We start from the raw sequence: 27,159 nt of genomic DNA on the forward strand, positions 1-27,159 counted from the left end.
GGCACAATGAGGGAAAGGGACTGGGTGTCACTTTCAAGGGACTTTGTGTGTTCTGCAAATGGCAGAAGGAGGTCATGAAGCAGACCCATTCTCTGCCACTCATTGGGTTGTAGGGTGCCCCACCCCATGGCCTCTGCAACATGAATGACGTGTTCCTTCACCTCCAGGCAGCGCTTGAGCATGGCGAAGCAGCTTGACCATCGGGTCGGGCAGTCTTTCACTAATACAAGGTTGCATTTGTGGAGAAGGCGTTCTGTGGCAACAGAGGATTTTCTGAATTTGTTAACCATGTGCCTGACTTTGTCCAGCAATCTTCTTATTGGTGCCTCCTTCTGAATCATATTTACTACAAGCTGGAGGGTGTGTACAGCGCAGGGTGTCCTTTGAATGGCCCCATAATCTCTTCTGCAAGCATAAAAACACAAAACATTATATTAGTAGGTTCACAGACCATTTATTTTGCGCCATCAACTTCTTAAGTACAAGACATTATATTAAATACAGTAGCTCAAAATGCTTGTACTTGATATGACATTTCTTTTTATTCATATTAAGTGACTGAAAAACTAACTGCATAGTTTCGTGAAGGCTAATGAATACACTTCATACACAGACTGACCTCTCATCCTCTCCTTCCACATCATAGTCATTGGGGTCCTCGCTGTGCTCGTCCTCGGAACAGTCAGATGTTCCGGTGGCTTCACTGCGAAATGAAGCCACCATGTTGCTGCCGTTATCAGTGATGGTTGTAATTATCTTGTCTCTTTGGATGCCCCATTCCGCCATAGACTCCTCCACCAGCGCACCAATTGCTTCCCCCGTATGTGGATGTGCCAGTTCTTTCAAGCTAAGAAGTTTGTGTTCAGCCTTATTGCTTTCAGGATTGAAGTAGCATGCACTGACACCCAGGAAAGAGGCAGTGAGCCCCTTCTTGGTCCAGATGTCCAGGCCCGTGGTAACCCTGCGCGCTTGGGAAAGGCTTCGTTTGATCTTTCCCTTCTCTTCTATATACATGTTTTCAATGAGATTCAGAATTTTTTGTCTTTTAGGCACATTGAATTTTTTGTCCATACTTCCCATCATCTGAATGAATTCTTCATCTTCGACAATTCTTGCTGGCAGGCCAGTACGGCCAATCCATTGGGCAATTGCCTGCTCTTTACAACGTTGTTCAGGGGCGTTTTCGTTATACATTTGAATGCTGCTGGGCTTTCTCTTGGGTTTCTGTGGTGTCCGTTCTGGAATCTAGAATAGAGAGGGGGGGGGGGGAGTCCAGTCAGAAAGGTCTACTGCTCATAATAATGTTTCACAATATAGGCTACTTATATCATTTCAAATCAAACCGGTATTAATGTGACTATATTTTAAGTTACACATTTTGCGCTTAATGTAAGCCTGAAGACACCAGGATGTGTGTGCCAAGTGGATTATTTCACATAGGCCTACATTTACACATTTCTGTTATAGCCCCACACCCTCACACCTGCAAAACTATTGTGAAGTTGGCACCAGATATGTTGAATATTATGCATAAAAGCATTTTTTGTTATTCGTTTCTGCATCGTTTGTAGGCCTACATGATAGCACAGGCAAAATGAGCATTTCTGCACAAACCTTAAAAAGGTGCACTGTGCAGGAAATGGTCAAAAGAGGTACTGCAACTATGTTGCTCATTGAAACTGGGTTGCCTATTGCCGAATTTGATCTTTTCATGACAGTTTACTAAACTGATATTTTCTAGTATGGCCCAAGTACAGTCATCTTTGCAGCTAAAAATGTCTTTCAGGAAATTCAAAAGGGCGGACCATGGAGAGGATAGGAAAGTGAAATTGTCGTAGTCATAATGAATACTTAATTTGATGTTGGTATGAAAAAGGTATTAGTGAATGGGTAGCATAAATTCTGGAAAGAAACAACTGAAAATCTTACACACTGCACCTTTAAGATCAGGCTATCTGGTGACCACAATTACGCAGCACTCTATTATCATTCAAATGAATCATTTTTGCACAATTGAGCAGGCAACATGAACGTTTTTGCACAAACCGTTTATGTTACTTAAAATGTACTTTTGTAGGCCTAAATGCAGCGCCAAATCAGCAACCAAATTACTCGAAATGGTTCGAATTGTTTGTGCAGGTGTGTGGGTAAACAATGTTTCTGCAGAAACAGTTTGTTACTTTGTTATTTCATTCAAGTCATTTACCTATTGAAAGTTAAAAAGCTTAAATAGGCCTAAGCTTCTCACACGAACACTCATTTTGCCTACACAATCGTGCACAAATGAATAAAAAATAAATCTATTCATATCTTCAACATGTGGGGAGCCAACTGCACGCAAGTGCTGCACCTCTAATGTCATACGCATGGTCTAACCTACAAGTACGCAAGGCCTAGGTATCGGTCAATTGTCAGTTAGTTAAACGGATCAACAAACATTTACACCTGTGTCCTGCGTCTTGAACAGAATGTTAACGCCACAAATGAAATTCTCCCACGATTTAATTTAGATTTACTACTGCAGCGAAATGAATGAATGAATGCCATCGTGCTTTTTTTCTCCGTCTGGGACAACCCTCCAGTGAAGCAGCGCGTCAAACCTATATTTAGATAGGCTTACTGTACCGAGTCTGACAGACACAACTATAACCTGGGCTACCAGAAATGAGAAATGAGACGTTGCCGCAGCGGAGGAAGAAGATTTGGAGAAGAAGCAGACGGCAGAGTTGCGCTAGTGTGTGGAGTCGTAGACTTATTAGCCACAGTCCTAAAATATACCCATACAGGCCTAGGCTATATTGAACGGATGCCTGTGAAAAAATACAGTAATCCATATTGGCAACAGTGGTCGCACAATCTGAGTGCAATTGAAATGCTAAAGGTCCTAATGGACGCAGAACAGCGTTGGCACAACCCCCTTATTCCTTGGAAGCGATGGCTGGTCCGTGTAACGCTTTGCAGTGCTTTGATCCATTTTCGGAATTCACATGAAAAAGATGAAAATTAGTTCAAAACTTCAAATTTCCAGACAACTCAGAAAACAGAAAATTGACGCTGTGTGCTCGTTTCATTGTAATTTGTCGGTGGCCTTTGAAAGAGAAAATATGTGAATTTGAAACCAAAGTAAAATTAGGCAATATTTCAATGTCCAATTTCTGTGTCGCGCAGGGACCGGGGGATGTATTGGCTCAAGTAGCGCCAGATGTGTTTTGCGTAATGTCTACAAATGAAATGGATGGCAAGTCAGCTGAGACGTAGGCTACAGATCTGACAGAACAACTGGCTCAGCTGTATAGGCCAACCTGCAAACTTTCACCTCCTTCCCGACAACCGTTGGGACGAAAGTGAGTTCATGGACAGGGGGAGAAAAATAGGCTACCCACATAGTAGAACTAGGCAGGCATGCATGGTGTGCAAACTCTGATTAATGCGCACCACAGACCCATTGACTCCACGCCGACTAGACTACTCTTCATAAGGCCCCGTCTAAATTTGCATTGGCTATTAAGGCATAAACGTTGCACATTGTTTATTTTACGCGTGGATATTTCCCATCCAATGGGATCTCATTGCGCAGTTGGCACCACACTGCAGCATCCGTGACCGGATTATCAGTGGTGCAGTCTACTTTTTTGAAGTGGGTATACTGTATATTCAAGCATTTTTTTGAAGTGGGTATACTGTATATATTTATGCTATTCTAAACAATTGATCAATCCATTTGAAGTGGGTATACTGAAGCCCCTAAAATTTAGAAGTGGGTATACTCCGTATACCTGCGTTCTACGTAGACTACACCACTGCGGATTATTCCAAAACATCTGCAAGACCTATATTAGCCTATTTGTAACATTATCTTGACATTTCACAGAAATAAGACAGGCTTGAAATGTACTATAGGCTACGGGTGTAAACAAGCAAGCGTCATGAATTCGCAGTGCGTTATTGCTCGACCGCGTCATTTCAGTTCAGTGGAAACTAAGCTTGAAGCGCTATAACGGCAATGTAGCCCACAGTCTGCTCAAGTGAAGCAACTGATGTTTTTCCATAGGCCTAATATGATTGTCTGAATTCTTAGGGGAGTTGGCCCATATGCAAACGGAGTTGCCGACCACTGATCTACAGTAGGCTATGCGTGCCCAACGTGCTACCCTCTGAGTTCGGAGTTGGGTTCGGAGTTGGTCTCTGGCGTGTTGTCAGGGTAGGTGAAAGCGGGTTATTGAAAAGTTTGCAGGTTGGCTACGACTACAGCTGCCAGTCATTCTGTCGGATCTGTAGCAAGCCTACGTTTTAAGCTGACTTGCCATCCATTTCATTTAGGCAAAACACATCTGGCGCTACTTGAGCCAATTCCTACATCCCCTGGACCCCGCGCGAATGATTCAGTCCAACCACCATGCAGAAATTGAAAATTGAAATATTGACTCATTTTACTTTGGTTTCAAATTCAGTTGTTTTCTCTTTCAAAAGCAACCGACAAATTACAATGAATTAAACAACGTCAATTTTCTGGATCAAAAAATTAGAATAAATTCTCTGACTAAGGCACTCCAAATTAAAATGTCTTTATTGAAATGACGGGTCCTACATGGACATATTAAAAACAAGGCAAACAATATTAAAAGGGGCCTTGTTTTTAATATGTCCATGTAGGACCCGTCATTTCAATAAAGACATTTTAATTTGGAGTGCCTTAGTCAGAGAATTTCTTCTCATTTTTTGATCCTGGAAGTAGGCCACTATGCCTTGGACTAAAGAGCACCCAAACCCAAGCCAACAAACTATTTGGATAAGAGCACGCCATAGGCCTTCTCCACAAACTGAACGTCAATTTTCTGTTTTCTGAGTTCACTGGAAAATTGAAAATTGAAGTTTTGAACCCAATTTTAATATTTTCCAAATTAATTATTAAAATGGATCAAAGCACTGCAAAGCGTTAGGCTACACGGACCGGCCATCGCTTCCAAGGAATTAGGCCTACACAGATAGCCTAGGCCTACTTTTAATCGCGCAGGTGTGTCCGAAACTGACTACACTTACCTGGATGTCCGTATGAATTTTTTTCAGATGCCTCTTCAAGTTAGTTGTGTTTTTGCCTTTGAGTGTGTGGCCACATTTCTCGCCATCAATCATAACCACACGGCATTCAGTTAGGTCCTCGGCTTCTTGATATTCGAAGTGTTCCCAAACATCTCCCCGTCTCTTTCGCCCAAGTGTTACAGAGCAGGCCATCGCAGTTTTACTGTTTTTTGAAAAAAAATAATCAAGCCGTCGTCGCTTCTCGGTCTTAGTTGCCTACAGAAGCTGAACGCTAACGCCATGATTTTAAACCTGTCGTTTCCATCACCTGACGAAAGTGCCAATTCCACGCAGCCAATGACGACGAGACCATTATTGAAAGCAATGAATGCTGACTGAGAAACGCGAAAGGCTCTTGCTGTCACATGCAAAATATTTATCATCACCATGACAATAATGTTTCTTTTCGTCATCTTCAAAGCCTCTCCTCTCGTCAACAAAAACGGAGAACCATTTTAGCATAGTTTTTATTTGTGACGTTTTACGTTTGAGTTGGGTATGCATTGGTTTTTGACATGACGAAAATACTCTTTACTTCTCGTCTGGTTTTCTTCACATGATAAAAAATGTTGTTGACAAGGATATTTCCTCCGCGTCTTCGTTGACGACAGCAACACTAATAGTAGCCCCTTAATGCACGGCGTACCTCCTGTGGCATGCTGTAATAGACATTGAAAGTTAACTACTATAGTACTACACTACTATGACAGTGCACGGGGCCTTCAGTAATACATTACGACTTGGTCATTGCCATTCTGGTAACAGCTCATTTATAATGCCGTGTCTTAAGGGGTTAAATGGTTGTTCTATAAAGGACTATTTATTGCTAGACATGACCAATTGGTTGACCTGATCTCCGATAGTATTAAGAGCACTTTAGATGCAACGACACATATGCATAAACACAGTGCTGTGCAGATGAACTGGTTTAATACAGAAAACCATGGAGACGTTCAGTTAGATAATATCCCCAACACTCCTGATATTACCGTCATTGATGAAACAAATAGAACCGTGACCATTGTTGAAATAGGCTGCTCTTTTGATTTATATATGGACACTTGTTTTAATGACAAAATGCTTAAGTACCAGCCACTTCTTGAATCAATCATGAATCAAATCAAAGACAGCAGAGATGCACAGAGCCTGTGGCAGGGCATACAGGCCATCACGGACTATAAGCCTGCACCACGGAGCTGTGACAACAACACCTCTCTGCTAAACGAACAGTTTCTTTGCCCGCTTTGAAGCACAAAATGACACTCACCCACAGAAAACTCCCCCTCCCCCCCATGATCAACCCCTTTACCTGTCCTCTGCCAGTGTGAAGAGGACACTGGCCACCATCAACCCACGCAAAGCAGCTGGCCCAGACAACATACCTGGCCGAGTGTTGAAGGATTGTGCAGAAGAGCTGAAGGATGTCTTCACAGACATCTTTAACATCTCTCTGGAGCAAGCAGTCATCCCACCACTTTTCAAAGCTGCTACCATCATACCTGTGCCGAAGAAATCATCACCATCATGCTTCAATGACTACCGTCCTGTAGCACTGACGCCCATAATCATGAAGTGCTTCGAACGGCTAGTCCTGTCACACATCAAAGCTACCCTACCCCCCACCCTGGACCCCTACCAGTTCGCATACCGAGCAAAGCGATCCACGGAGGATGCAATTTGCTCTGCCCTCCATCCAGCCCTCACCCACTTGGACAATAAAGACTCATATGTGAGAATGCTGTTCATTGACTTCAGTTCAGCATTCAATACCATAATACCACAACAACTCATCAGAAAACTGGACAAACTAGGTTTCAGCACCTCCCTCTGCAACTGGCTGCTGGACTTCCTGATGCAAAGACCACAAGCAGTACGGGTAGGGAATAACACATCAAGCACCCTGACCCTGAGCACGGGGGCTCCGCAAGGTTGTGTTCTCAGCCCCCTGCTGTTCACGCTGCTGACACACGGCTGCACAACGACCCACAGCACTAACCATCTAGTGAAGTTTGCGGATGATACAACACTGGTGGGCCTCATCACCAAGGGCGATGAGACTCACTACAGAGAAGAAGTAGACCTGCTGGCCAGATGGTGCAAAGACAACAACCTCCTGCTGAATGTCAACAAGACCAAGGAGATTGTTGTCAACTTTCAAAGGGTCCAAAAACAACTGCCACCACTGACCATCGACGGCGATGCTGTGGAGAGAGTGAGCAGCACCAAGTTACTTGGAGTGCACATCAGCGACGACCTCTCTTGGACCACCAACACTACATCACTGGCGAAGAAGGCCCATCAGCGTCTCTACTTCCTGCGCAAACTAAAGAAGGCAAGTGCTACACCCTCCATCATGACAACATTCTACAGAGGAACCATAGAGAGCGTCGTGTCCAACTGCATCACAGTGTGGGGAGGAAGCTGCACGGAGAAAAACAGGAAGACACTCCAGCGTGTTGTGAACACAGCGAAGAAGATCATTGGAGTACCACTCCCCTCCCTGCAGGACATTTACACCACACGCCTCACCCGAAAAGCACTGATGATCATCAAAGACACAAGCCACCCTGCACACAAACTGTTCAGCCTCCTGCCCTCTGGAAAGAGGTACAGGCGCCTCCGTTCCCGTACCACCAGGCTGGCGAGCAGCACAATGCACCAAGCGATCAAGATACTGAACACTCAACCCACTCTCCCTCCACTGTCAGCCTCCAGCCAGCAAGGCCACTGACAACCCCCCCCCCCCTCATCCCCCACCACCATATCTGCGACTGAACATTCCACCTGCACTACTATATTTGTGACTGAACTTTCAACCTGCACTAACTCAAAACATGCGCGCACACACACACACACACACACACACAACACACACACACAAACACACACACACACACACACACACAAACACACACACACACACACACAAGCACACTGCACTTTCTGCACTAAACCCAAACATACACACACTGACACACACACACACACACACACACACACACACACACACACACACACACACACACACACACACACACACACACACACGAACACACATACACACACAGACATACGAACACACACACAGACGCACACCGCACCTTCTACCTGCACTAAACACACACACACACACACACACACACACACACACACACACACACACACACACACACACTGCTGCTGCTGTACTTGACAGACCTTCTTAATATTTATTTTTCTTCAAAATGCTACTATTACTATGTCAGAACACTATAAAGGACTTTTTAGGAAAAGCACAAAAGCACAACAATTACCTCTTAATGTATGTCCTCTACAAGTCTTCTGTTGTCCAGTCTTGCACTTTAAATGTCTGTATGAGCACTGTCTATGTCCATACTGTCTTAAGTCCATGTATAAGTACTGTCTATGTCTATACTGTCTATGTCCTTACCTAGATTAGTCTATGTCTGTATGGGAAAGCAAGAAATGTAATTTCAAATTCTTTGTATGACCAGTGCATGTAAAGAAATTGACAATAAAACCTACTTGACTTGACTTGACTTGACTTGAATCTTGGGTAAGACTGCAAGATAATTGTTCTTGTGTTTGGAAGCCTTGGACATGTACATAAACTGGTCATGCGAGGACTGCAACTGTGTGGATTATGCAAAAAGAATGCAAAGGCTTGCCAAATTCTGCTCAATTTCTGCCATAATTGGGAGCCTGTCCATCTGGAGACGGAGATGTCACATCTATCCATAGACACTGGACTTATTATCTATTTATCATCAATCTTGTCAATCTACAGGACTTTTTCCAATACTGTTTGGATCTGTAATCCTTCCCTGTGTGACGATCCAAATAAAAGTACTAACTGTGTGTGTGTGTGTGTGTGTGTGTGTGTGTGTGTGTGTGTGTGTGTGTGTGTGTGTGTGTGTGTGTGTGTGTGTGTGTGAGAGAGAGAAGGGGGGGGGGGTATGAGGAGTTTCATTGCCAAATGGTGTACATTTTGGTAAACTGACATTTTTGGGATTGGGCATTCAATTGCAGTGCATTGCAAAATGCATTTTATATCTAAAAAGCGTGTTCTCAAAATATTTGAATGTCACATAGATGATATCAGGACTTCTGAACAGTTCTAATAAAATGCAAAATTAAAAAATGGTGGATACACCATGTTGCAACAAAACTCTGGCCTATATATACGTATGTTCAACTGCCTAATTGCAGTAGATTTGTATTGGCAATCATTTCAACTCACCTAAATTTCCCTTCAGGTTCAAGCTGCTGGGGCATATAGCCACCCACTAGGAAATCTGTCCTTATCCACTTAACTCAAATACATTGCGACAGACACCAAAATAACCTAAGTAATCGTTTCCGCCCTGTAGGCCTACAGATATTAAAAGCAGGAACGGTTGGGGACAGCCGAGCCTTGCCTAATAATGAAAAAAAGAATAATTCTGTTCGTCGTAGGCATATGCAGCCTATGTGTTTTGACAATTAATCATGTTATTGCAAACCCTCACAATTGTACCATGTAAATGACTTCTTCAAACAGCTGTCAGCTAACGTCATACAATTTGTTTAAACGGCACAACGAGGTCCTTTTCACCAGTTTGCAGCGATAACAACACAGTCCACGTTTGTAATGTACAGTACCAGTGGATGTCACGCTGCCTTTGAGTGTGACTCGTGGACGAAACCATACGCGCTTCAAAAAGGGTGACTACAAATCGAACGAAATAATATGTTTAACTAATCTAAATGAAATAAACATTAATGGCCCATTTTGTAAAGTTATAGGGCAGTTTACATGCCCTACTGTGCATGCTAGAGTTATAAGTATATGTATTTACAAGGATTAGAAATACAGTATCGTTTTTCCTACCTCCGAAATATGCTGTGTGGTGCTGGCCAGTTCTGTACACGCGCCAGACGGAGTACAGTGGGTGTGTGACGACACCACTTAGCTTTTGTGTACATGTGAGGAATGTTCTTCACTTGTTTACCAACATTCACAAAACACCGGACTCCTGCCACTGAAAGCAGGTAAGCCATTTATATTAAAACGGACACGTTTAGAGCATTTTAGGTAGCTACCTTGAGTTGTTCAGTGATTACGATGAAGCTGATTGATGCAATGACGATTGGGGATCATGTTGATTTTGCCTATTCTGGATTTTGTCCCAAGGCTGCGGTCCAGGTCACTCCATGGTTGTACTTTTGCTTAATGTATTACTGTTGTTGTGAACGCTATCTTAACGATTCAATACCTAAGTATCTTGCTTTTGGAGAGAGTATTTCTGTTTGTGAGCAGGAGGGACGATCTACACCAGCGTTCATTTCACCAGCAGCTACCCTCTGTCGAATAGCTGTCCCAAATGGTCACTGAACCCTTTCTCCTTTCTTTCCGGAACATTATTCCTAAAAATTGCAAAGTGTAACATTAGCTGATGTAGGCTTATCCGATGTGTAGGCCTATCTTTGCATGTCTCATGCATTGTCATGAGTTGTCAAAGCATGGAATAGTGCTGTGGGCCCTTTAAGTGACGACAGCATACGCATGAAATTCTGGCGCGAGAACGTCAGATGCGCACTTGTGCGTGCGTTGTTCTCAACAACTTCCTGGAGGTGTTCGAGGTGCGAAAAAATACCAATTAAGCGCGGTTTTGCGGATTATAGTGTATGAAAACCAGCCAACCTTGATCGTGGAGTCTCTTTTCTATTGCGGCCTTTTGAAAATAAAAAATAAAAGCCGCTTGGTTTACGTTTCCGTCTGGTAAGTTGACTGGCTAGCATTATTTTCTATGTTGGCTAGTGGCTAACAATAGCTAACTTGTGGTGAAAAAAACATGTTCCCCACTCTGCTATATTGAATATGAATGTCATTGGTCGTTCTTCATGAAATATGTTAATACTTATTGACCCACTTTCCAGTTAATATGTTTACCTGGCTGATTCAAGATAGTCGTGCAAAGCACTATTATGCAATGTGGAAACTAACCTGACTCAAAGCAGCGTAGTCCAGTCGCGCACTGACAGATAAATGGTGGAAAGAGGCGTCTTTTCGAATAAAATGTCCTGATCCATGCCCTTAGCGGTGTGCTGTGGTTTTCATTTAGGCAGTATGATACACAATTCACGGTAGTCTTTGGCAGTTGAATATAATTGCATTTAGCTTGGTTTGGTCACATATTTCTTTCGGGGTGTTTGGGTTTTGGGTTGCTTGTTTGTGGTGTCATGGATGTGTGAACTTTGAAGAACCGCTAAATGACATTGTGTTTCTAGTTACTTGCTGGCAGAAATCTTATTAAAACAGATTATTTGGTGGTTTCATGGGCTGTATGAAAAGCATATTCTCCATGTTTAGTGTTTTTTATAGTGTCTATTTATTAGACCAGTCCATTTGTCCACATTTCCAATGCAACTTTATATGTGTGTCACTGCTTATTCTGTAGCCTGCCCACCTCCTCCTTTCGACTGGCGAATTAATTTCCCTTATGTTATAGAAAAATAGTACTAGGAAAGACCGTGGCATATCCCCTCGACAAAAGCAGTGACAGCTGATGCTGACGCGCACGCACATTCGCTGTTTTTTTGGCTGTGGTGCTGAAATGGTTAATGCGTCGTCTCGTTAGTCCAGCCTCTCTGGTCCTTCCCCCCGTTACCACCCTGGGAGAAAAAAGTAGGTTGAAATCCAAGTGCATTGTGGGTAAGTGTCACAGTTGCATAAGCTCCGGAGTGTGTAGCCTACATTATACCCCCCTCCTCACAGCAGACACCGTGCGCCTCCCCCCTCTCTAAGCGTATGGTACATTTTTTTTTCTTTGCTGCCAGCATGCAGTTCACACAAGGCAAGATCAGGGGTGTAACTAGAGTCACATTGGGGTCCTCATTGCTAGACTGTTGCAGATGAACAGTAAGTCTTGTGTTTGTTTGTTTGATTGTCTCATGCTGCTGCGTGTAATTCAATACTGAGTGTGAGTGTGGGACAGGGGCTTCAGGGGGTGGCAAGTTCAAAAATGCCGGTACGACGGTAAGCACATCATGTGCTAAGGACTGGAGCGTTGGAGTGGAGAAGGGGGTTAATTTGAAGAATTTATACTGACTACATCTGGTTGGTATGAATAAGGGATTTTTTTGTTCTGATGTTATGGCTTATTGAAGGACATACTATGTTTAAAATGTGTTTAGCCTACCCTGAGGTCCTTGGGGTAAGAGTTTTTGGTGGTATTGCTATGCAGGCTATGACTATTATTCATATTATATACAATATATTAATTTCCCGTTTGTTACGCTGCCCTTAATGTTGTCTGGCATTGGGTTGTTCTGCTTTTGGTGTAGTTCATTGTGAAGAGTGAGCGGAAGCTTTTGAATTTAGGCTGTTTGGAATGTCCCGAAGTTTCTTCTGATTGTTTTTGAGTGGTATTGCATTGGGGAGTAGATTGATTTATTAATGGGCTAATAAGCCTAATCATCAAACAATCCTGACTCTGTCTTGGAAGGGATGGGGAAAAGTGCTTCATGTTTGTCCTTAAACATTAGAGTCCCACACACAGTGCTCTAAATTAACTTAATTCATCGCTAGCCAAAATTGCTAGTAGATCAGTGTTTCCCACAGAAATTTTGGAAACTATGGGGGCAGCCGGGATTTTTTTTTTGTCCGGGGGGGGGGGGGGGGGGGGGGGGGGGTCTTTTCACGGGCCTTTTTTTTTGGGGGGGGGATGGGGTATTCACGCAGTGTAAATGCAAAATGGCAAAACAATGAGTGCAGTATGACATTGGCGCATGGAGAAACTATAGTCCTACGCCTACATTTCAGCCATTTATATTTTGAGAAATAAGGCTACATAATACACATGCAGGGGTCTATGTAATGAAAAAAATAATAAAACAAAATAGGAGCAGAGATAAGAATTTAAGATTGCTGTGAAATTGTTAACGCATAAACAAAAAGGGTCTAAGAGGGTAGGCTATGCCTTTTCCCCACACACACATTCTACATGAGGGGTGCTGGTCACAGGGCCAGTTTTTCAAAATTCCTCCCATTAAAAGAGCTGAACAACATATTACACATTTATGTCTATATTCACATTCATTACACATTCATCATTTCTATATGCAGCCCGATGTCTCCTCTGCCTTGTCAATGAAGGCCTGTCACCTAACTCATTACAACTGTAAAACAAAGCCTGGGGAGTGTTAGTAAACTCATCCCAACTGTCCCTTCTCGGAAGGTTTTTTTTTATTGCTCCCAAACCCAAGTTAACTACAACAACTTGACAAGGCTTTTGATCCCTCTCTCTTTCAAGCACTTGTGGTTTTCTCTATAGGATGTATTTACTCCAGGAGGAAAATGCGAAGGAAATCGTAATTGAAATCGCTTTTAACAAACACGGAAATCGTTAAAAAAAAAGAAGGTTTTTTTTACATTTTCGGAAACTATGGCGGCCTAATTTAAACTATGGCGGTGCGCCATAGTTTCCTCAATGTATGGGAAACACTGTAGATGTTAATCTTACTAGCCAAACACACACTCACCAATGGGTCAAAGTGGCTAGTAAGTTGGTCTCTTCTACCGGTGTTCTGTCGAGATGTGTTGCCTCGTCGAGATGAGCGACCGGTCGCCCTATTCGATAGTGGTGTTCTATCGATTTGCGATGCCTCATCTAAATGAGCGACCTTGATTTTCCGCGGAAGGCGTTTCAATCGGTCCACGTAGGACTGTTTTAATAACCATTACTTTGTTTATTTCACGGACAGGGGTGTGCAATCGTTCGTGCGGAGTTTAACAAAAGCGGCTGCTTACCACTAAAAACCGTGAGCCTCTCGTTTGAGCAAGTTAAGAAACGTGCCATATAAAAGAGACTGAGTTGAGTTTGCGCAAATACTGGAGAAACTGTTTGGGATCAGGGCCTGGTTACGGGTTGTTTAATGCAGCCATTTGCTGTTGGTTTGGTTTCAATGCGACGTGGGCCTGCCTCAACATTGCCATATGAAATTGGGATAAACAGCTGCTGACCACTAAAAAAAACTCCGTGGGCCTCTCGTTTGAGCAAGTTAAGAAACGTGCCTTATGAAAGAGACTGGGCTGAGATTGCGCAAATACAGGACTGGAGAAAGTGTTTGGGATCAGGGCCTGGTTACGGGTTGTTTAATGCAGCCATTTGCTGTTAGTTTGGTTTCAATGCGACGTGGGCTCGCAAGGCAACGCCATATGAAATGATGTGCTATGGGGATAAACAAGCGCGATTAGAGATTCCCATTTTGCAGAGAGCAGATAGAGGCTTTGTTTTGGCAGATGTCTGTCAATTTATGGGCAACACCTCTTTTAATGACCGGGATCATTTTCTAAACATCCCCACCAGTGCATTTTTTATTATCATGTTCAGGCATTTTACAATGCAGTCGATTCAAATTCTTGAGTGAAAAGGGTGGAGGGAGCATTTTGACAGCTCAATCAAGAGGTGGCGATTTTTTCCATTTTGCAATGAGAACGCCTCTCTACATAAATAGTAGGCCTATTTTCTAATCGATGTTACAATGTTCGAGGCTGCGTGTGTGAGCGATTACGGTTAGGCAACAAAGTAGCAAATGTTCGAGGCCACGCTATTTCGCAGATTTTCCAAACTGAGAAAATGTAGTAGGCTATGCCTGATATAATTACGGGTAGGCTACAAAAAGCGCTGCTGGGTTGGAGAACCAAGTTAAGTCTGAGTCACTACACAGGTGTATGATCTGCTGGATGATCCACGTTACTTCATACAGATTGAGTCACTAAAGTTGACTGTCTCAGGGGATCCTATCGTAAACTGCGGTCTCACAATTCGATGGGCAATCACCCGCGAAAACCGCCGCGAGGGTGTGCGCATGCGTGCGCCTGCTCAGTAGCGAAAAGAATCACATCTCGACGGGTCGCTCATATCGACAGGACACCGGCCGTGAAATTTCACCAGCATTTGGCCGGTTTGCTGGTGTTAATTCAGAGCCCTGCCCACTCATATAAAACATAGGCTCACCTTGAGATCACAATACTCTTGGATAAATTTGGCGAGTCCCTACGTAAATTGGGACATTTTTCAGTCTCAGTCTTTGTTGAACATTTTCCAGTAGATGTGTCTATATTTAGTTGTGAAGGTAGGCGACAATTCAGGTTCTGTGAGAAACTGCTTCCAACCAGAGATCTTTTAATCCAAATATTGTTGCTATTTAATTTCAGGACAGCAGCCAATAAGCATTTTTGCCTCTCCTTCTTGATTGAAACATTGTGTTGGTTGTCTGCTATTGATGTTGACAATAGAGCCACTACAGCTGATTGTTTTTTTCTTCCTTTTTCACTTACTTAAAGGGACACTGTGTGATATTTTTAGTGGTTTATTTCCAAAAGTCATGCTGCCCATTCACTAATGTTACCTTTTTCATGAATATCTACCACCAGCATCAAATGCTAAGTATTCATTATGACTGGAAAAATTGCACTTTTCATACATGGAAACGGGGATCTTCTCCATGGTCCATGAATTTCCAGAAATAGTAGTTTTAAGATGCAAAAATGACTGTACTTGGACCATTCTAGAAAATATTAGTTTATTACTTAGTAAACTTTCATGAAAAGGTCAAATTTGGCAATAGGTGACACAGTTTCAATGAGCAGCATAGTTGTAGTACCCTTTTTGATCATTTCCTGCACAGTGTAAAGACTCTGCATGAATTGTCTTCTTTATTTTGAGTGTATAACATACAGCTGAACAGACAGCCAGAGCAGTTGTTAGGAGTGATCCGGGCATTGGACAAAAAGTTGGATTAGAGTCATATTGTGTTCTGTTCCAAATGGAGGTGTGTTGAAGTGTCATGCTGTGGAGAGTTTGATGTCAGGACAATAGAATGGAATAGAGAGTTGTAGAACGACCACCACCTTGTCCTTTCCCCTCCCCATCACCCGTCTACACAGCACAATGAACCCAGTGACCACCCTGAACCTGTTAACCTAGACGTCGGGTAAACCCAGGTTCCTCACTGAATGAACTTCATGACCTCAAAACAGTGGTGTTGCTCAGTTCTAAGCATTCAGACTAATGTTTGATTGGTCGTGCATGATTGAGTTATAAGTGCTTGTCAGGTAGGCAGACAGGCAGTGCTATCCAGGCATCCTTCAGTGTTTGATGTAGTCATTGTTCTGTGGGGTTATCGATATTGTCTGTATGTTGCAGACATGGCGGTGGTCTTGAGAGTGGGGGTTGGGTATGTGAAAGCAGGGCTGAGGGAGAGTGAGAGCGAGCGAGAGAGAGAGAGCGAGAGTGGGGGGAAGAGGCTGGTGGAAGCTGAAGTGTTGCTCAGTTGAGGTGTTCAGTTAGTCACTCATTCCCTTAATTCTAAACAATTGTTTATATTATTTTTTCCTGAATTGTCCTAATTGTTCAATGTCTTGTGCTTTTTGCAGGTTTGAGACAGCTCTGCTGTTGAGAATCAGGTGAGTGGTTGTTTGATGTTGTATTGCTTGAAGATGAAATGACTTGATGAAATCCTGCATGGAGGAAGCCTATTGTGTTTGAAACATTGTTACAACATTAAACTTTAAGCTTTAAGTTATGAGTGTGCGGCACTCTCTTTATTTTGCATTGGGTCCCCAGTGGTTTTTATCCTAATCTATCCTTCTTACTTTCTATGCACTTATTTTTGTTGGTGTCCTCAACTAAACAACTTGATCATAATATTCTCTCATCTCCGATAATTGTGGCCTCACTATAATTCTCCAATCACTTCCTTCACTTATTTTACCCCTCCAATCGTTGTTCCTTGTCTTGCACTTACTCTCCCTCACCGCCTCTGTCCTACCTCTCACGTCTCTGTCTCTTGCTATGTTCCAATACTCGTACTGTCCGCCCTTTCCGCACTGTGTTTGGGTACGCAGGGTGTTCCATTTCTAAACGCGACGGTAAAGTGTACTGTAAATTACCCGGATAACACCCCCAAAACGGCCATTTTTCGAAGTGTGGAGTTACTGTACACTCAACGGCCGCCATGTTTGTGACGTAGTTGAGTGTCAGATCTGTCAAACGGTTGAATCTCCGTGATAACAGCATAGTTTTGATTCCAAAGACAATCGCCATGTGTATTAGAGGCAGGGGTAACTTTAAAAAGTGTCAGCATAACGAACAGTGCCTTCCGTGATGAATTGCATATTGGCGGTTGGTAAACTCGGATGACACGCGACCAACCGTCATTTCCGTTAAGTGTATCAGACAGAACGGGAATCGGAATGTACTCGTCTCGTGAATCGCGGAGGGTGGAAAGGGTACTTCACTGCACTCAAACAAGGTACACAGTACAGAGGGTGAATAATGGAACACAACATCTGTCTCTGTCTCTGTCTCTGTCTCTGTCTCTGTCTCTCTGTCTCTGTCTCTCTCTCTCTCTCTCTCTCTCTCTCTCTCTCTCTCTCTCTCTCTCTCTCTCTCTCCCTCCATAGATCGGGACACAGGGACTCCCGAAGTAAGGTTGGTGCTATATGGACTTGTACATGATGAACTGTGAGCTTCTTGCTACGTGCAGTGCCTTGGGCTACCTGGAAGGGGACACATACCACCGGGAACCCGACTGTTTAGGTGAGTCACCGTCTGCATATCACGTCTTGGTCCTGCTGGGAGAGAGTGCGAGAGAGAGAGTGCGAGAGAGAGAGAGAGTGCGAGAGAGAGAGAGAGTGCGAGAGAGAGAGAGAGAGTGCGAGAGAGAGAGAGAGAGTGCGAGAGAGAGAGAGAGAGAGTGCGAGAGAGAGAGAGTGCGAGAGAGAGAGAGAGTGCGAGAGAGAGAGAGAGAGAGTGCGAGAGAGAGAGAGTGCGAGAGAGAGAGTGCGAGAGAGAGAGAGTGCGAGAGAGAGAGAGTGCGAGAGAGAGAGAGTGCGAGAGAGAGAGAGTGCGAGAGAGAGAGTGTGCGAGAGAGAGAGTGTGCGAGAGAGAGAGTGTGCGAGAGAGAGAGTGTGCGAGAGAGAGAGAGAGAGAGAGAGAGAGTGCGAGAGCGGGAGAGTGCGAGAGAGAGAGAGTTCAGAATGAGGTCATTTAAAGAAAAAGAGTATGTAACTTCATGTTCCGTTCCTAACCAAATTACAGTCATGAGATGAAGAACACAGAACTCGATGGCTGTTGTGGTAAATGGAATGTTTGTGTTTTTGTTTTCGTTTGCACAAGTTGTTCCGTTATTCTAGTCCTCATTCGACCTGTGTCTGGTTTTCATGTTGGTTATTTACGTTAAAAAATATTGAACAAAAACTTTCATTCATTATCGTGTCTAGTCTGTCATTAGTAGAAATCCCTGTAAAAATTGGCAATTTCCACAATCAATTTTTGTGTGTCGTTATTGATAAGGCAGTTGAGAGCATGGCAGTAAGAGAGTGGGAGAGAGAGATTGACATGGCCAGACTACAACCCGGGTCCCCATTGGTGGCCCCATACAGTATGTCATGGGCTTAGCAAGCTGCATCACAGCGCCTACAATATCATTTTTTTTATAGTGTATTGCATTTTCTTTGCCTCCAACAGGCTGTTACATGTCAAGTTTTTCCCTTGCACCTCGTGGTTATCTGATACAGACAGGTTGTTAAAAAACACTGTATGAACTGGGAACACCAAGCAGGCCCATGCAAGCCCATGTCCCTGATAGGTTTTTTGTTGGTGTGTGTGTGTGTTTGTGTATTTGTGTGTGTGCGTGTGTGTGAATGTGTGCATGTGCGCGCGTGCACAGAGAGTGTAAAGGATCTAATCCGCTACCTGCGGCACGAGGATGACACGAGGGACATCCGTCAGCAGCTGGGGGCCGCTCAGATCCTGCAGAACGACCTGCTGCCCATCATCACCCAGCACGGCCAAGACAAGGCCCTCTTCGACGCCTGCATCAGGTAAAACACACAAACACACGCACCACTAACAATGTTGCCCATGACAACACGCATACAGTTAGGGCCATAAATATTTGGACATCTGCACAGTTTTCATCTTTTTGGTGCTGTACACCATCCCAATGGGTTTGAAATGAAACAAACGAGATGTACATTAACAGCAGACTTTCAGCTTTAATATGGGGGTGTTTGCGTCCAAATCGAGTGAACTGTGAAGGAATTATGACATTTTCTATCAGTGCCACCCAACTTTTAAGGGATCAAAAGTAATTGGACAGTCTAATATTTATACAACAAACTTTCCATTTTTAATTATTTGGTTGCAAATACTTTCCCATTAGTTACAGACTGTAATTTGCAATCCATAGACATCAATAGACACTGGGTTTTATCCCTGGTGATGCTATAGTGAGCTCTCTATTACAACAGTCTTCAGGTCCTGCTTATTCTTAGGATATTTTCCCTTCAGTTTTGCCTCCAGCAAGTGAAATACTTGCATAATCGTACTCAGGTGAGGTGATTGACTGGGCCATTGAATAATATTCTACGTTTTTGGGGTAGAAATGGCTTAATGGCTTTCACATGAAGCTATGGGTCATTGTCCATCTGCACTGTGAAGCATTGTCCAATGAGTTCAGAACCATTCGTTTTAATATGACATGATAATATAGCCTGAAAATCTTCAGAATTCATCCTGTGGCTTTTGTCGGTAGTCCTCCTCATCAATAAATACAAGGGGAAAATAGTATTGACAGAAATGCATGCCCACACCATGACACTACCACCACCATGATTCACTGATTGGGTGGTATGCTTTGAATCATGAACATTTTCTTTCCTTCTCTATACTCTTTTCTTCCCATTACCCTTGTACAAGATGATTTTTGTCTCCTCTGTCCATAGGATGTAGCTCAAGACCTATACAGTATTTTTAAGACGTTGTTTTTCCTATGGTGAAGTGTTCCTGAATGGTCTTCAACTTTTTCTTGATTGTTGCCTTGGACATGTATCCACCGTTCACCTGGACACTGTTCTACATCTGGGCAACTGTTGGGAGATGGGTTTTTGTTCACCAGATACAGAATAGTGTCTGTCATCCAGAGCATTAGTCTTCCATATATGCCAGGTTATTTGGTGTTGCTCTGGTATTTCTTTTTTCCAACATTCTGAACTCTTGAATTAATCATATTCAATGTTTCCCCATCTCACAAATGGGTTTTGTTTTGATTTTTTTCAACCTTATGATGGCTTGCATCACTGATGGTGACAGGTGGACTTCGGATCTCATGGACATTCCGTAAAAATATATAAAAATGCAAATGAAACACTTCAAATGAACTCTAAGACCTTGTATTGACATCTTGGTGATGGTGTAGTAAGGGAATAACACACATCTGACTGGAGAATAGCTGAGTAGCCTACTGTCCAATTACTTTTGATCCCTTAAAAAGTGGGCAACACAGACAAAAAACGTTGCTATTTCAATCCTGTTAATGCGATATGGATGTTAACACCTTCACATTAACGTTAAGAGTCTACAGTTAATGCACAGTTTGTTTGTTTTATTTCAAATCCATTGTGGTGGGGTATAGGGTGAAAAAGGATGATAATTGTGTTGCTGTCCAAATATTTCTGGCCCTAACTGTACATACACACACTACTACTACATCACGTAACGCACAGACCGTAACACAGCACGGAGAGGACGAGGCCCTCTTTGGTGCCTGCATCAGGTCATACACACACACACACACACACACACACACACACACACACACACACACACACACACACACACACACACACACACACACACACACACACACACACACACACACACACACACACACACACACACACACACACACACACCACTAACAAATGCTGCCCATCACAATACACACACACACACACACTACTACTACATGACGTAACGCACAGACCGTAACCCAGCACGGAGAGGACGAGGCCCTCTTTGATGCCGAGTACAATATGAGGTTATTTATGTTAGTTGGTTAGTTAGAACTTTATTTGTCCCCATGGGGCATTTGTACTTGCATCACTCTCGCTGGCACCAGACATGAGACACAGTCAGGCATATAAAAAAGTTTCTAATGTTGTCTAAGCTGCATATTTTACATGTAATAAGATGGCAGAGAGTTTATTTGGACCGTTTCCCTGTATCTGTGATGTAGTGCTTTCTTTGATGTGTAGATATCCCAGACAACTTCATGTGATGTCGACCACAAAGGGACACATAGTTGGCAATGCTAGGCTAGCCCTTGAACTGTGTGTCATGTGTCATCCTGGACTGTGTTTGAACTCCCATGTGACGCTTCACCACATACTGTACCGCATGGCTTTCCGTGCCTGTACGTATTAACTTTCAGTGTTCCTTCCTGCCTCGTGTTCTCCACAGGCTGATGGTGAACCTGACCCAGCCGGCTCTGCTCTGCTTTGGCAAAGTGCCTGATGACCCCACATTCAGACATCACTTCCTACAGGTGGTGTCCTACCTGCAGGCCTACAAAGAGGTATGTAACCATCATACCAACTTTTTTTTGTCCTTTCTTTTTTTCGGTGAACAACCAAGTAATCTTGCACAAAAAAGAAAAGAAAATGTTTGGAAGCTGAAACTATAATTGAACAGAAGAAAATGATGACTTGAATAAACTTGCAATAAACAAACAAACAAACAAAACGCAAATAATCTTAATGTGGTGAGGTTTGCTCATGTTTTTCTTTTTTCTTTTCTTTTTTTGTTTTTTTCATGTGTTGTCACATTTTCCAGACATTTTATGCATTTCCGTGTGTGTAGGTCTGCAGTTGAGGACATGATCTTACTTCACGGAGTGTTCTTGATTAATGGTAGAGCTGTATGTGGCCCTGTTGTTTTATTCATGCCTCTAACAAAGATGTTGAACTTGGTCTTTTGACATCGGTTATGAATGTCTTGGCATCAAACAGATGAACGCCTTGGCATCAAACAAATGTCAGAAGTCTCAAAGCAATTGTTGGATGCTTATGAGAAGGGAGTGTTTTCCTTCGAAATATTTTTTTTTATAGATCATTCACACTGAAATGGTTGTCTTAAACAGAAAAAAGTTAGGTTGAACAATGGTGTTTACAGTTTTCTGTTCGTAAAACATGTTGATGGACTTTGTCAAAACACACAGGACAGATAAGCTCCTACAATGTTGTTTCTATCGCTTGCATAGTAGGGTCAGGCCTGACCATAATTACTCTCAATAGCTTTTGTGGTAGGCTGAAGTGTATTCCCTCTGCTCTGTCCACTGTAACATTCTTGCTGTCTTTGTATATTATTCCGCCCTGATATATTACTGCAGTGGTCAGGGAAATCACTGCTGTAATGTCACACGCCTTTATGGGATATGGAAAGATCAAAACACCCTCCTTTTGTTATTTCACTTTATCAGACGTTCTGTGCTTTAACCATGTGCTCAAGTGTGTGTGTTTTTCCTCTATTCTGAGATGTACTGTTGTGTCTTTTAGACATTCATATTTTTGTGTAGTGTTGCAAAGTAAACATAAGAATGGGTTTTACTCATGTACTCTTCCTTTTTTTAATGGTGTTTGTAAATCAGAGCTTCTGGGAATTTGAGATTGAATACCCCTTAAGAATAGGCTTATTCTTTTTTTTTATTAAAAAAGGACTGTGTGAGATGGTGAGTGGGAGAGAGAGATGGGGAAGGGAGGACTGGGAAATTACCTTGGGCTGGAATTGAACACAGGTGCTCAGTGTAACACCTACTGTGCCTTAGCCCTTTGAGCCATGGCCAAGGCCAAGACTAGTATTTCATAGGTAATGGAAAAAACGCACACCGATGAGCTCCCATTTAATCCATTTTATTCCTGTGTGACGTTTCAGGCCACCCTGGCCCTTCCACAGTCCTATTTGGATGTGCGTGAGATTTGATTTGGATTCAAGGCTAGTATTTCTCCATCTCCTCTTGTCATTTCCACACTATTCCTCCCTCATTGCTCTGCCACACTGTTTCCTCTGCAGGCATTTGCCAGTGAGAAGGTCTTTGGTGTCTTGAGTGAGACGCTCTACAATCTGCTGCAGTTGGTGAGTTTCAATGGCTACTTGCTCTCTGATGTTTGTGGCGTTTGTGAACAAAATAAGTTGACTATATGTGGTTTCTAATATAATCTTAAAAAGAATCTGAAAATATGTTTATTAAAGATGTTAAAGACATGCATCTCTGGGTGGCACCACAGTTTAAAACAATAGGTTTCTTTGAACAGCGACCCTGTATTTTCCATTGAATTACCCATTTTCAAAGGGCAGGGGGTTCTCCTGCTTTGTTTATGAATGATGAAACTTTTTTTAATCAGGGGAGGTGTTGCGCTCTCTTTGTCTTGAAATGATAAGACCATGCTTCTTTGCCTAAAATGATTTCCTTCTTTTTCTGCCATTAGTGATGTTGATTGCGTGTCTTTGCCTAACACTGATGTTGAGTGTGTGTGTTTTCGTCCATCACTGATTGTCTGTGTCTGTGTGTCTGTGTGTGTCTGTTGCATTTCCTATTGTGCGTGTGTGTGCGTGTCAGGACTGGGAGCAGAGGCAGGAGGAAGATAACCTGCTGATCGAGCGCATCATCCTGCTGGTCAGAAACGTCCTGCACATCCCGCCCGACCCCTACGAAGAAAAGGTCAGGCACTCAGGGTTACTATGGCAACGGCACTGCTATACACCTACACCACACATTCAATTACATTAGTGTGAGTCTGGCTTGCGCATTCTCTCTCTCTTTTTCTCTCTTTTTTCTCTCTTTTTTCTCTCTCTCTCTCTCTCTTTTTTCTCTCTCTCTCTCTCTCTCTCTCTCTCTCTGTCTCTCTCTCTCTCTGTCTCTCTCTCTCTCTCTCTCTCTGTCTCTCTCTCTTTCTCTCTCTCTCTCTCTCTCTCTCTCTCTCTCTCTCTCTCTCTCTCTCTCTCTCTCCCCCCCCCTCTGAAAACAGCAATCTAGGGTAGCTTCAGCACTACCCTAGCTTTCTAAATGAATGAATAGATGGGTATTAAAATTAATAATTCAGTTGTGGAAAAATCTGTACCCTGTTTGTTTTACAGTTTTATTGTTGTTTGTTTTATAGTTTACTGTAATATTGCGTGGTCACATTAATGGGACTTGGAGTTTCCCAGTTGGGACTTTCACTGATTGCTCCAATCTTGAATTCATTTCTGCCCCGTTTACCCAGAAGTGTCCATTAAGCCTCATGAAGTGCATTTGTGGTGTAGGTGAGAGAACTGTGGTTGATTTCAAAGAAAGATGCCAAATGCCAGTCTTAAAATATAACCCACCTTCTCTCCTGTGCACCCTGTCAGAATGTGGATGATGATGCGAGTGTGCACGACAAGCTGCTGTGGGCCATTCACCTGAGTGGCTTTGATGACCTGCTGAAGTTCCTGGCCAGCGCCCAGACGGAGCAGCAGTGGAGCATGCACGTCCTGGAGGTCATCTCCCTCATGTTCCGCGACCAGGTGAGAAGAGAAGCTCACCTCCAGGCTCTAATTACACTATGTTTTAGGGGTGTATAAATCACTAGCCTGGCTATGCCCTCCTAGTGAAGCAACACTTTCAGCATTGCAACTAGTCAGGTCAAGAGCAATGCAAGTACTTTCTGAGTTCCCAAAAATACGGGAACTCCTCCAACTTTGTTGGTAAGCAAACCAAGGGAGGCGGGCCTACCATGCCGTTTGGAAAATGTTAATTGTTATGCTTCTGGTCAGACCAAGTCTCGAAGAGATTTGAACGTAGATGATAATCAGGCTAGTAAATCACTGCCTCCATGGCGATGCGATTCGATGTCGATTTTTTTAAAGCTGCTATTATTTTCGATTCTTAAGAATACCCCACGATACAATTCGATTCATTTTTTTTCCAATTACTTTTCCACTTCTGTTTTGTTATGAATCTAGGGCATTGGGCAGGGGCCAGCGATTCGATTATTTTCGATACTTAGGATTGCCCCACGATACGATATGATTCGATTCAATTCGATTCAATTGGCTGTAAGGCCGATGCAGCATCGATACATAACGATTATTTACTCCCCTACTACTTACCTCTGGCTCTGCTACAGCCTTTCTCTGTCTTTGCTACAGCATATCTTTTCATACAACGTTCTGTCTTAACACGCATCCATTTCTCTCCTGCTGCATCTCCTTTTCTTTTACTAATCACTTTTCTTTCTTGTTCTCCTTTACATCTTTCTCTTTGTCTAGATCTGTCTTTTCTTACCTCCGTATCTCACTCTGATATGCTCTGCTACACCTTTTTCCGGTTTTGTTACTACGTATCTTTCTCACACTATATCTCTGTCTCTGTCATTACATTTCTCTCTCTCGTTGACTAAATATCACAGTTAGATATTGTTTATATACAAAAGAAAGAATAATACCCTAACTGGATATCATCACACTGAAGATCACAATCACAACCAAGACAAAACTTTTTTTTGACAAGACATGAGGTTAAAAATCTATGATATTACCTATTGACGAAGCTAATAACGTTTGAAATATTGGGCTATTTATATTTATTGGGCTATTTATATTTTTTATGCTGACCCTTCAATGTTAATATTGTCTGTGTCTTTGTGTTGGCAGGCCCCAGAAGTGCTGGCCAATGCAGGGCAGACGCGCTCTGCTCAGCAGAAACAGAAGGACGCCCAGGAGCTGGAGGCACTCAGAGCCAAGGAGCACGCAGAGAAACACAACCGCACCATGCAGAGAGGCTCAAGGTGTGTGTGCGTGTGCGTGCATTTGTGGTTAAACTGTAAAAGAAAAAAAGTTGGTGGGCTAATTTTCCATTTCTTCCATATTGTTTATTCCTTGACAATTGAAAAGTGGTTTGGTTTTGGGTTGTATCATCAACTCCTTTCGACGAATCTTGGCTTTAAGATGTAACATTTTTATTCTGTCCTGTTTCATCCTCCAGACACTCCCGTTTTCGAGGCTCCTATGTGGTGCAGGGCCTGAAGTCCATCGGGGAGAAGGACGTCATCTTCCACCAGGGTTTGCACAATGTGAGTATGATGTGACATTGGTGGATCTAGTGCTGGGGCAACCGTGGCCTAATGGTTAAAGGAATACTGCGATGTCGAATTAAAATTTCCAATGATCATGTCACATCAGTATGTTGAGTGAGTAGCGATTCTTGGCTAGACCACGGCATTCTGAAGTTGGTCAATTTTGAGCTTTTAGCGAAAAATGCTGCCAGTGCAAAGAAATGGATAGGATAAGATCTTAGAAATCGGTTGAAATCGGCAGATAAAACAGGTGCTGGATTTTTCACGATGAAACAAAAAAGGAAGAAGGTCGGCACACTGTTGCTGCTCTCAGTTTATTTAACACAACATTTGGACCAGCCTGGGGACCATTCCATCATTGACGCTGAATTCAGCGGCGCTTACGTGCAAAAGCCGAGTTTCAACTAACGGCAGCTTGAACTTGAGGCTGACGCCGTTCCACCACTGAAGATCAGCTGCGCCTTGGCTAGTTTCACTTCAGCCGCGCTCATCAAAGCTGGCGTTGCGCTCGTGCACGTTGTACAGGGGAAGTCCATATCAATGATTGTCGAAAATGCTATCATGTTGTAGACTCGGGCATGCCTTGTCAAATCAAGTCTTTATCGGAGATATAATGCGAGCATCTGTAGGTCAGCGGTAGCGCAACCGCACTCTGGTTGAGAGGCCCGCGTTCAATCCCCACCATGCACAATGACAGATCATAACTCATTCATCCAAGGGAGAGTCTCGTCCGTCTCTCGAATGCCATCATTTCAATGTGTAAAAATAAAATGCTTGCATCATCTAAGGTGTTTGAATTTTATCTTTCAGAAGAATTTGTTTTAGGATTAAATAAAGCATCGTCTCCACCTAAGGAATTGTTTAATATCATTAATATTATCAACACAATAAACGTTTTTAAAAATGTGCTAATTATCAGAAATCCCCCGAAATGAAAGACAATAGTAATTATTGTAGTTTTACTGGCATTATCACAACATATGACTATTAAAATAGTGATACTGGTTCGCTTTGATCTCGTAAGAGTATGGCGGAACGTGCTGGTTGTGACACTGTTTCCTGCAGGTTCACTTTTTTGTAACACTGATTCATTTAGCCTGGTGTTAAACCTGGGAGCTACCAGGTTAGAATTGGTTACAGTGGCAACTCGGCTG

The 27,159-nt window shown here is 43.0% G+C and overlaps 2 protein-coding genes across 4 annotated transcripts in view; one reads left to right on the plus strand and one right to left on the minus strand.

Annotated features, from left to right (window-relative positions):
- Nucleotides 1-603: 603 nt before the first annotated feature.
- LOC134463298 (E3 SUMO-protein ligase ZBED1-like) lies at nt 604-5,627 on the minus strand. Its single transcript, XM_063216504.1, has 2 exons — nt 5,041-5,627; nt 604-1,245 (listed from the first exon to the last, which is right to left on the minus strand). The coding sequence occupies exons 1-2, from the start codon at nt 5,230-5,232 to the stop codon at nt 604-606; spliced, it is 834 nt and encodes a 277-aa protein (XP_063072574.1). The 5' UTR covers nt 5,233-5,627.
- Nucleotides 5,628-10,012: 4,385 nt separating this feature from the next.
- timeless (timeless circadian clock) overlaps nt 10,013-27,159 on the plus strand; it is a 39,902-nt gene continuing 22,755 nt past the window's right edge. Inside the window, exons 1-10 of one of the 3 annotated variants that reach the window (XM_063215603.1) lie at nt 10,013-10,110; nt 16,502-16,531; nt 17,531-17,666; nt 18,799-18,952; nt 21,372-21,486; nt 22,980-23,042; nt 23,527-23,628; nt 24,300-24,455; nt 25,584-25,717; nt 25,915-26,002. In XM_063215603.1, coding sequence (XP_063071673.1) covers nt 17,570-17,666; nt 18,799-18,952; nt 21,372-21,486; nt 22,980-23,042; nt 23,527-23,628; nt 24,300-24,455; nt 25,584-25,717; nt 25,915-26,002 — 909 coding nt within the window. In that variant the 5' untranslated portion in view covers nt 10,013-10,110; nt 16,502-16,531; nt 17,531-17,569. Of the gene's footprint in view, nt 10,111-10,181; nt 10,841-11,033; nt 11,981-16,501; nt 16,532-17,530; nt 17,667-18,798; nt 18,953-21,371; nt 21,487-22,979; nt 23,043-23,526; nt 23,629-24,299; nt 24,456-25,583; nt 25,718-25,914; nt 26,003-27,159 lie in introns of those variants that run through there. The other 2 variants (XM_063215604.1, XM_063215606.1) reach the window with 2 other exon arrangements.

This window comes from Engraulis encrasicolus, chromosome 14, assembly GCF_034702125.1.
Source record: "Engraulis encrasicolus isolate BLACKSEA-1 chromosome 14, IST_EnEncr_1.0, whole genome shotgun sequence".
NCBI lineage: Eukaryota > Metazoa > Chordata > Actinopteri > Clupeiformes > Engraulidae > Engraulis > Engraulis encrasicolus.